This window comes from Vigna umbellata, chromosome 1, assembly GCF_029865625.1.
Source record: "Vigna umbellata cultivar VRB3 chromosome 1, Vumbellata_1.0, whole genome shotgun sequence".
NCBI lineage: Eukaryota > Viridiplantae > Streptophyta > Magnoliopsida > Fabales > Fabaceae > Vigna > Vigna umbellata.
The window spans coordinates 96,475,940-96,487,803 of record NC_142165.1 but is presented as its reverse complement, the minus strand read 5'-3'; the positions used below and the strand labels follow the sequence as shown (position 1 = coordinate 96,487,803).

The window sequence follows — 11,864 nt, the reverse complement described above, 5'->3', positions numbered from 1 at the left end:
TTGAGAGAAACAAAAGTTACTATTCAGGTATTCCTCTAATAAAGAGCGAGGTAGAAGAAGTTTACACTGTCCAAAAACCCTGCTTTACAAGAACAAGAAACTTCCCTATCAACACGGAACACATCGTCCTAATATTCATAGTAATTTAAAGCTTCTAATCCCGTGATTGTTTATTGTGCCTCTCATCTCCTCGTCTCGTTTCCTCTTTGGAAGAGACAGAGAATACATCACTTTGGCTGAGGCCACCTTCCGAGCTAGAAGTTTCCACTTAGCATCATCCTTTCTCTTCTCTTGCTGCATCTTCAACTGAAATTGCCTGTCACATTCACCCAAAACACTCATTTAATCTTTTCGAATAATATATAAGACAACACACTCATCACAAGATTACAAGAAAACAACATCACATGGAACTTAAAATATACATTTTATATTACACAACTTGCGAATTTAGATAAGAGCAATGCTATTTCATAAGATAAACATGAAAATATTAATATCATTGTTCATCTGTAAAGTTAATAATTAATTAGAGGAGTGAAAGATAAAAGACCGAGGCTTAGTACGCTTTTTTTCTTTTTTTATAATAAAGGAAATGTATCACCAACCAGAGATATTTTTATGCGGAGGGGGTCCCGTCCATGATCTATACCTGTCATGAATAGACCCAACTATGCAAGGAAAATCTAACAACTACACACCATGTTAATTCGATGGAATTGGTGGCGTGAGTATATTGATTTTGTGAAATGTATTAGAGCCGTGACTAGGACACGAGTAGGAAGTATCTGGTGGTGGTGAAGATTCTTAGGCTGATAAAGGATGAATAGATGACAACTATGATGGGCCTACGGAATAATGACGCTAGCCGTCCCTCAGAAAAATATCAATAACAGACCACAAACACACCAAAATTAATCATCCACATGAACAGAAATCAATTCACCATGGGATCCCAACTCCAATAATTCAGGAACCAGATATGGGAATCAGATGAAAGATCACAACCACATTGTTATTTCTCAATTGAAAACGATTTTATGCTCCCCTAAACAGTCTAATTCCTTCAAACCACACATCAACTTTCTTACTTATCATCATTGCAACAAGTGGAAAACAACAACAACAAAATTATTTCTCAGTCTTTGTAGTTTGAACTCCAGCTTCCTCTAATTAGACTCAGCCATATTCTCCTATCTATTATGAAACAAATAAAAGTAGTCCTGTAATACTACTCTTGTGTGCCTGGAACAACATTGTTTAGGACAACTCCAATATTTTAAGTGATTTTTTAAACAGCTTTCATTCCAACTCATTTCTTCGGCGAAAAATTACTTCAAACAATTTTAAGTACTTCAATAAACATCTCATCTCTTTGTCTGGAGATGCTCTTAGAGGTATTAGAAAACAAGAAAAATAAAAATAAAATAAAAAGATTGAAATTAAAAAATAATAAATCAAATAAATACTACTACTAATAATAATAATAATAATAAACACCCCGTTAATTGTTAACAAAATGAAAAGTGGGGAAATTTCTGCCGTGTGAAACCAGCAGATCCACAACTCAGTACTAGAAAAGAAAAAAGAAATTAAAACTAATTCTCAAACTCTATCTCAATCACACGTTCTCTTATTCATCGAGGCGTCGTTTGGTTTGGGGACAGGAAAAAAAGGAAATAAATGTGTGAAGAAATGAAAACAATATAAAAAAGGTTACAGTAAACCTTTTACACAGAATTGAAAAAATATACAGAAACACAACCGTTCGTTATAAAAAAAAGGATAATTGTTTTGTTATAAATTTAATAGAATCGTGATGTTTTTCTCTTTATCATTTTCCTTTTTCGGTCTTTGCCAGTAAACAAAACTATTTATTTTAAAAAAACTACTTTTTGGTAAGAAAAAGGACAACATGAAAAGTCTGGACCAGTACTTTTTCTCTATTTTACATATTTGACTAATCACATGCCTAAAAAAAGTCATAAAAGACCATAATTAAATATATATTAATTATATTTCAAATATAATATACCTCTTTAATATAATATATCCGCAGAGAAAACACGAGTGTGGAATTCAATTTAAAATTGGGAATTACCTGCAGAAAGGAACCTTGCAGGAAGAATCAGTTTGGTGGCAAACGTATGAATGAAGTCGAAATAGTTGCCACATCCGTTTGCAGCGGACGCAACCACCGCCCATTCTTTTCTCGCACGTGGCAAAGTGGCGGATCAGAACCTGAAGCCCTTCACACGTGGAGAATCTGCCACAGGGCCTCCTCTCTTTCTTCACCTCCGCATCGTAGGGACCAACATGGGTGCACCCCTCCGAGCATATGTGTTCCAGACACTCCATCGCCTCGCTCAGTTCCCCGTAAAGACCCTGCTCCATCCTATACCTTCTCGATTTCTTCTTCCTCTGTCATCAATCATCATTCATCATTCCCAATCCATAAACAAGCAATTCACTAATTCATGGGATTTCAAACTTAGTTAATTATTCAATTACCGTTTCGTGTTCGTCGATGAAGCGGAGAATGTCGAGTTCGAGCCAGGGATCGTGTTTGACGAGGAACTTCCACCCCTCGGTTGCTTCCACCGCTTTGAAGTTATAGGTGAGGAGCTTCATGCATCGGAGGTGGAGATCCGGTGCGTCGCAGAGGCGCGCGAGTTGCAGCACGTCCACCACGTTCTCTGTGGTCAAGCGCTGGGTCAAACCCTTGATGCATCTCTGTTTCAGCTGCGGCACCAGGTACACGTGCGACAATGCGAGCAGGTGCATCCCGTACTTGTCCATCACCTCCTCAGTGCACCTGCGGGGGGTATCTCCGTCATTTTACAAAATCCGGCCGAATCAAGATAGAAGGTACTAATCTGTGTTTTTATATAGTAGTTACCTGGAGGAGTAGAGGAATCCGACGAAGGCGATGACGGCGTCGCAAGGGACGCCGTGGATTTGGATCATTTTCTCGGAACTCCGATGCTTACGTGGCCGATCTATGAAGTTCTCGAAAACCGGCGACACCGAAGCCTGTTCGGGATAAAGAAAAAAGTGATTAAAACAGAGCAATGAGAAGAGAAAATGGTAACAAGAAGAGAATATTAGAAATGGAAGACAAACCAGAACGGCAGCGTGAGCTGGAATGCGTGTTCCTTGGGAACAGTGTATGAAGACATCGGGTTCGGGTAAGACCCGGGTGGTTTGGTAATCAATGGATACGGTTTTGGGAGCCATGGAGAAGGAGAGAAGAAAATGTTAATAAATGAAATATGAGAATTGGGGGAAAAGAAAGAAGCAAAGACGGAAGATGAATGTGAGGTATTTATAGTTGAAAAGTGGGGGATTCGGTAGGGGCTGACGCGGGAACTGTTGCTTGGGGGTGACGTGGAGCAATTGGTGTCTGATTTATCCCACACGCGCCATTATTTTTCCACATTTTACAGTTCACACCAGTAAATGAAGCTGTCTTCTGTTACCTTTCCTTCTACTTTATCTGTCTCACACTTCATCCCAGCTAGGTTTTTTACCATTTTCTATTTCCAAAAGAAAAACAGCCATTATGATCAATTCATCACTATCAGAAACAGAATCCTAAGAACAATTTTTTAACAAAAAGGTGATGGAGCAGGATACATTAAGTTTATCTCATGTTTAGTTAAGGAACAAAACATAAAGGAAAGAAAGTAAAACAAATAACATGATTTTATTTTCTTAATTCGTTGACTGTATAAAAATAGTATAAGGAAATAAAAGAGATACACGTCTAAAAAATATATAGCAAATATTTAAATGTATTTTCGTTTTTTAAAATATTTGTATATATGCTTTTTTATATTTTAGATTTTTCGAAAGATTATTTATTTTCAACTTTCTTTTGTCTTTTCTTTTATTATGAATTATACATTGAAAATATAATTATGGTAATAAAAATACTGATAATGATGAATAAAAAATTATTTTTCGGAACATAAAATGGAAATACTTTTTTTATGTAAATAAAGATAATTATGTATAAATTATTTTCAATTTTTAATATATTATTAGCAGTGTTATAACTATTTTCACCTTTTCGATTTTTTATAACATTAATTATCTTAACTAATATTTTTATTTTAGTGTTAAAATAATTATATTTAATATAATAGGATTACAAGGAAACAGTAAAAACGTGTTTTTCTACAACAAACTCTAAAAATTGCTAAAATTATGAAAACAATATAAATAAATATTTGTAAAAACTAATATTATAAACTGTCACATTTCTAAGAGCTTAAAATCAGATTTAAACATTTAATAAATAATATATTTTTATATTTTAACCTGTATAATTTTATCATGCATCTTTCCTCTCCAGATTGGATATGGAGAAGACAGATATTTAAGGTAATACCATTCTGTCTTTTTTTCTCTCTAGCCTTGTTTGCATACATATCAAGTATATGTTTATTTTTCCTTTTTTAAATATATATCCTTCTTCTCCTTCCTCTTATCATTGCCTTCCAAATTAAATGTTATGTTTAGATAAGAAATAGTAGATAGAAATATTAAATTTGAATGGAAATATGTAAAACAATTAAAAGTTAAAAAGAATATTCAAAAAAAGTGAAAATTAGTATAGTAAATCACAATAAATTTTTAAAAAAATGCATTTTATTTCTAGATTATTAAACAAATTCAATTATTTTCATATGTAACTTCTATCTCGATTTTCTGATAAAAAAATCTAATCTTGAAATAAATTGTATTAGATAAAAAAAAGGTTATAAATAGATATTCTATACATGTTCATTCGATATTTTTATTAAAATTTTATCTATTTAAAATTCTATTATAATGTCTTTATTTTTTTTAACTTTGGAAAATAATTAAATATTGATGCACGATAATGTTAATTTACATTATTTGAGGATAAACAGTTTATTTTTTATTAGGACTTTTATTTCTCTTCATTGAACGTTTAAATTTAGGAATATATTTCCTAAATGTAATTTGTTAAAGATATGAATATTTAGGAATATATTTCCTTATTAGATGACTTTTAATAATTAAACTTTAAATTTAATTTAATATTATAAAACACTAACTTAATTAGGTTACATTCTTATCATCACTTATATTATTATATTTTATTCGTTAGATTATCAAGAATATATTAAACATGAGATAAAGAGAGATTAATTATGATAATACAATAGATCTAATAAATATCACTAAAATAAGTAGTAGAAGTAAAGTCCAATTTGGCCCGAGTACATACAAAAACAAAATAGAATGTAAAACTAAAACATAAAACAATGTAACGAGCACATGATCCAATTGACTCAACAGAACGCATGCAACAAATTTTTAGTATAACTGATCATAATATATTCATCTCTTATGTTATTTTCCGTTTTATTTTTACATTCTGTTTTGTTTTTGCATATATCTCTTGGACCAAATTTAGTCGTGTTAAATACTAACAAACTTTATTATTATCTTATAGAAATAGATTTCCAATTTTAATAAGGTAAAAGTATATTATATTTTTGTCACATATATATATATATATATATATATATATATATATATATATATATATATATATATATATATATATATATATATATATATATATATATATATATATATAGATATAGATATAGATAGATGAGGTGAGATCTCCAATGAGAATCTAATGTTTAAAATATAACAAACTTAGTATGGATTAAGAGTAAATTGTGAAGAATTTATGTATATTTGAAAAATAAAAAACCTAATATGGAATAAGAAAGGGATTATTTTGATATAAGTTTTGACATTTATTACATGTGTTTTTGTGGAAATATGTTATAGGTTGATATTGTTCAAGTGATGTCACATACTATACAAACAAGTAAAGTTCAGGTCATTTGTGATGATTGTATGCATCATTCATTGTTCTTAAGTGTCAACTTAGACACTTAAATGATAAGACACATGACTAAAGAAAATGCTCAAGCGATAACATGATTGTTCTATCTTTGAAACTTGATGATACTTCAGTTTGAAAAATATGTAAAAATATAATGTACTCTTAAGTAAGGATTTAAGCAATGATATAATCACTCAAACATTAGTGAAATAATATCTTAAGTTTTTAGAACTAATTGTAGACTACACAAAAGAGGTGTATCAATCAAGGGATGTGCGCTTAAACATAATGTTAGTTTTTTAAATTACTTGTGTAGTTATATATGTTATTATGTGATGTGTATATGATAATGTTGGATGATGATGTATGCAATTAATGTGATATACTTTATGTTATAAGTTGTAGATATGTATATATGGTAGTGTTATCAAAACGGGCCACCCGGCCCAACCCAATCTATCCCACCATGGGTTGGCCATTTAGTGAGTCAACCCAATCCGCCTCATTTATTAGCAAGTCAAAAAAATTCAAACCCATCGCGGCCTGTCACAGGTTGATGGGTTAAACGGGTTGGCTCACTTCACTTAATTACAAGTTTTTTTTAAAATAAAAAAATTATAATATTTTTGTAATTCAAATTTAAATAATTTCACTATAAAATAAGGTTAAACTCCAAAGACAATTCAAAATAAAAAATTAACATACAACTCAAATATAATCCAAAAGTAAACCCAAAAAGCGAATAAATAAGTTTATAATATTGATAATTTTTGTGTCACTTATCCATTTATAAGATTAGAGTCTTTGATAAATTTATAATATTTTGCTCTCTTGAAACATCCTTTTCTTTATTCCCATTTATAATAAAAAAATGTTAACTAATAATGTTAAACATAAAATAAATAATTAAATTAAACTAGGTAGGTTGGTAAGTGAATCCAGAATCGAGTTCTAAGTGAGCAGGTTAAAAATTAGTCCATATAAAAATATTTTATTTTTTTCAAACTCAACTCGATTCGAACCCGTGATAAAATGGATTGGCCCACAGATTCTAACATATTTTGAGAGCATGGTATTTTGGCTTTCATGGATATGGAAGTGTTATCTCAACATAATAAATATATAATAAAGATATTTGATATTATATTAGTATAAAGGAAGATATATTAAACATAAAAATTATTAAGAATGAAATATTTAATGTTTCACTACTAATCAAACTAAATATATTAGAATTAAAATGATAAAACAAATCAAATAAAATTCTTATATCGCCACTTTTTTAATTATATAACTTTCAACTAAATAAATATTAATATTTAATGAAATGTGTTTAATATGAATATATTAAATGTAATCTATTAAACTATTTTATTCATATGTGATTATCTATTTAAAGTTATTTTTAAATTATTATACATGTGTAACTTTCTCTAGAGTAAATGAAAACTAGAGTTCTTTGTATTTTTTTGTATTAATATCATTAACTCCTTTATAAGTTTTTTTTAACATGCATAAAATATTTATACAAAAAATGAAACACTAGACTAAAATAAAATAAGAATTCAGAAAGTGTTTTTTCCTATGATCTTGAGTTGTACTATGTAATCATTTTATAAATTAATATTAAAGTACGTCTAATTTTATATTTAATTAATGTAGGAGGAATATTAGAAATAATTGTGTAAAATATTTAATTAATCGCGTTTATAGTTTTATAGTTTTCAATCAACTTTTATCTAAGAAGTGCCTTAAAAATTTAGTAAAATACATTGTTTTATAAATAAATAAATAAAAACTAAATAAAATAATTTATTTATTTTAATTTCAATTAATTATGATATATTATCTCAAAAAATTGGTGGTGAAACTCCAAAAAAAAAAAAGTATTTGAAGTATTCTTTAAAACCAAAAGAAGTCCCTCTTTTAAAGAAATCATTTCGTCTTCTAAATGTTAATTGATATTACTAGAAGTTTTATTTATTTTATAAGATTTAAGAGTTTTGATATTAATTTTGTAATTATCTTTAGATACATTACTTATAAGGACGATGTTCTCCCACGAATGACTGAGTTGCACAAGGAATCAATGAGTGCCACAATATAGTTAATATTTTGAGAGAAAACTTGTTTTCTTTAATCTTAATTTTCTGATTGGTATAGTTAAACTAAAAATCTTATAGATTAGCAATCATGTCCATGAGTACTGTGAAGAAGATATTTAGCAAAACAGGAATCCATCAGTTACAATCACAGTATTATCGTGTCATTTCATCATAGGTTTTTTGATTCAAAGATGAAAAGATTGAAGTAAAATTTGGTATCAGACAATCTTTAGTGATATGTGTTTGTTCCTTCAAAAATATCTTGGTTGTTTTGTATGCATTCGAAAGAGAGACATTCGTCCTTCGATTTTATTTATGACAATTTGGAACTTCTATTTAATTTATTCTCACTGTTTTTAAAAACATTAATTTTATTACAATTTTATTTAACAGCAGATTACGGATATTTTTTTGAGTTAATAGATTTTGATAATCATAACCAACATTTGAATCGTATTCTTTTTTTTGTTATTTAAATTCACATATGTTTTTATTCTTTTCTTTTTCTTTTTTCTTAACTATAATAAATATATATGCATCTATCTTTACTCTTTCCTCCTTCTCTTAACATTTTTTTCTAACCATTACCCCACCATTTATATAGAGAGGTAGTGTCAAAATTTTACTTTGCAAGCATTAATGGTTTGCTTTGATTTTAAGCTAAATATTCTTTAACTCAATTCAACTCAAACTGACCATATCTTCAATGACCTAATGAGACTTTAGTACATGAAAGATAACCTTTATTTAACTTAAAACTAATAAAATATTGAAACTAATAGAGATGATTATATATTAAAATTGATTTGTTGAAAATTTTTGTGTGTGCATTAAATAAAGCTTTTAAAGTGTTGAATATAATGTTTCAAAGACCTACACCCCTTAAGTGTTTGCATCCTATACATCCCATTTGTTTTCCTGTTGAGTGTTCTCCTCATTCTTTCCTTGAGTACAACAAAAGATAAAAGAAAAGAAAATAAAGATAATAATGTTTAGAATTTAAACATAAAGCAAGTCAAACGCATATTTACATAAAAAAAATATTTAATAAAGAATAACTATTAAAGTTTTCCAAAATGCTTATTCAAATAAGTTCTATCATAAATTAACATTTGTCTTATTACAAGTTCATCAAGTCTATTAGTTTGAAAATCCGAATATTTAAAGTTGTCAATTGTCTTTCAACTTATTATTATTTAACGTATTTATCTACTTGAATTAAATTGTTGGATGATCTACACTGAACTCGAATGATTTATATAATAATCTTAATAATGTACATTAAGATAATTCAATCATAACATTTCATTAAAAAGTATTAAAACCTTCTTTCAACCTTCGAATATACTTTGATCACTTATTAGGTTTAATTAAGTTTAAAGTATATGATAAGTTTGAAAATTTTTAATTGAATTCTTAATAAATTTTTATGTCTCGTGTTTAATAATTGTATGCAATAAAATTATTAGTACAATATATTTATAATAAAAAATAAGCATTCTATGTTTAATTTTAGGTGATAAATTGACATATAAATAGAATAACGGTTTTTGTTCTTTTATATTGGGTTTTCTCAATATTATAATACTCTTTTTCTTTAAAAATGGATAACGTCTTTTCCTATAAATTCCTTTATACATTCTTTTATTATTTATAAAATATACTGAATAAAAAAACATTTAGTATACACTCTCTTCTAGTTTGACATTTAGAAAATACCTAATTAAGTTTTAAATTTCGATCTTCAATTAAAACCGACTACTGAATTTTTTATTTATTGAATATTTAAAATTTTAATACTTTTTTAATTAAGTTTTAATAGCTTATCAATTAAGTTAATATATCAGGATCCTTTTAATTTGTTATTTTTCTTTTGTATTAAAGTGATAATACATGCAAGATTTAGTGGGTAATATAAAATGTTATTATGGATAACATAATATAACAAAATATTTTTATAATTTTAATTGGAAATATGTCTAATAAAATAACAAGAACATCGTTTATATTTATGATTTCCATAACCAACATATGATTTTATAATATCCATTGGTTGTTGAGATTGAATGCCGAAAGGGTTATAAAAGTTTATTGGTATTGTTATTAGGGTAATTAGATGATTAGATGTTGTGATAAAAAATGTGAAGAGTAGAGAATAAAGATAGATAATGGATTTAATGGAAAAAATGAAAGAGGGGAAAATAGTTTAAAGATTCTTAAATGCAGCTTGGAAGCTAAAAAGGCAGAAAAATCATCTAAATAGAAGGAGGAAGAAGCAAAGAAAAAATGAAAAACACTATAAATTTTTAATCTGAAATTAGTTTTTGTCTAGAACAACTACCATTTAAAGTTTTTAAATTATTTTTATTCACCATATAATACTAGTTATGTTTTCACCTTTTTTTCATTTAATAAATACAACTATCCTTAAAAAAATACATTATTCTTTGAGTTAATTAGCATTCATCTATAACCTAACAAAATAATCTTTCTCAACGAGTTTATTTCCTTGCACAACTTAAACTCAGGAATTTCATCAACAGAAATCTACATTCATTACCTAAATCAGCTATATAATAATTAATAGTTTAAATTTTTAAAAATCAAACAAACATAAATAATATTTTATGTTTATAAAAATATTTCTTTCTAGAAACAACTCAGAAAAATTATTTATATTTCCTAATATATATTTTTTATTCATATTATAATGAATCCATACCCAACTAATTTAATACCCCATCCATATAAATCACATGCAAACGTTTTAAAACATGTCCAAATACAGAAAGTGGGAACCAAACTAACATTGAAAAAAAACAAATTTGTTGAAGACCAATCTAAATAGATTTTTCGTATTAAAATATATTAAAAAAATACGAAGTAGAGACCAAATTAAATTCATTCATAAAAACCCAAATTGTTAAAGAGAACACATGTCCTTACAAAAAAAAACAAAGAGAAATATTATCCATCTAAAAAAAATATATAATTTTTAATTCAAACCTAGCAAGACTATTGATACACTTATTATTTTACCTTAAAACATGAGAGCTAAAAAATTTAAGTTTGTAAAGTTTAACACAATTCAACCATAAGTTTATTAATTTCTAAGATATAACATCACTTTTTGTAAAAAAAAAAAAAGAAACTTAAAACTAAAATAAAATCACACTCTAATCAGAGAAGACAGCCCTGTATGTTAATAAACAAGTTTAATAACATAACCTTGATTTCAAAGCATAGCATCTCATATTGTAAACATAATGATTACCAAACATATTTCATTAAAATATTCAAATGTCTCCGGCATGTCCTATCAACACTTAAATTTGAATTCACCAAGTTGTTAGATGTTAGTGTCTTTTGCAAAGTAATATTTTAGAAAAAGTTAACAAATATTACGAATGCATAGGTCAATAGGATTTGAAATAATTTTGTAGAAACCTATCAACAACATTCTTATTATATGTTCAAATTGTTCTGATTACACCTAATAAACTTACGAACCAGTTGGCAAGTGGAGAGAGAGTAGCAGTTAAAAAGGGAAATAAAAAATAATGAAAAAGTGCAACGGTCTCCCATTTAATGCTCACATGGATAGGTACACATCAAAAGTGTATTACATTTCATCTGACGTGGAATGGATAAACCAGCTCATCAGGAACGGGAAAGACGTGGAATGGATAAACCACCAACTTCCTTCCAAACGACCCTTCTAACACCCAAAAGCTCATCCAATACTTTCATGTTTTTCTACCAACTTTTAGGTTTTAATTTCAGTATAATCTTATGTATTAAAGATAATAGAAAAGGAAAATAAGAGAAAAATGAAATAAGTTAAAAATTTAACTAAAGTAGAA

The 11,864-nt window shown here is 27.7% G+C and overlaps 1 protein-coding gene across 1 annotated transcript; it reads right to left on the bottom strand.

The window, feature by feature from the left end:
- On the bottom strand, window positions 1–3,306 carry LOC124845067 (BTB/POZ and TAZ domain-containing protein 1-like). The gene is made up of 5 exons (XM_047322100.2): window positions 3,124–3,306; window positions 2,900–3,033; window positions 2,512–2,815; window positions 2,102–2,421; window positions 1–316 (listed from the first exon to the last, which is right to left on the bottom strand). The coding sequence occupies exons 1-5, from the start codon at window positions 3,235–3,237 to the stop codon at window positions 136–138; spliced, it is 1,053 nt and encodes a 350-aa protein (XP_047178056.2). The 5' UTR covers window positions 3,238–3,306; the 3' UTR covers window positions 1–135.
- Window positions 3,307–11,864: the final 8,558 nt, after the last annotated feature.

Bases quoted from the DNA above. Each gene is read 5' to 3' on its own strand.
- LOC124845067 (XM_047322100.2), bottom strand. From the start codon at position 3,237: ATGGCTCCCAAAACCGTATCCATTGATTACCAAACCACCCGGGTCTTA. The intron at 3,034-3,123 runs GTTTGTCTTCCA...TATCCCGAACAG, and splicing joins CAGCTCACGCTGCCGTTCTG to GCTTCGGTGTCGCCGGTTTT. The intron at 2,422-2,511 runs GTAATTGAATAA...GATTGATGACAG, and splicing joins TCATCGACGAACACGAAACG to AGGAAGAAGAAATCGAGAAG.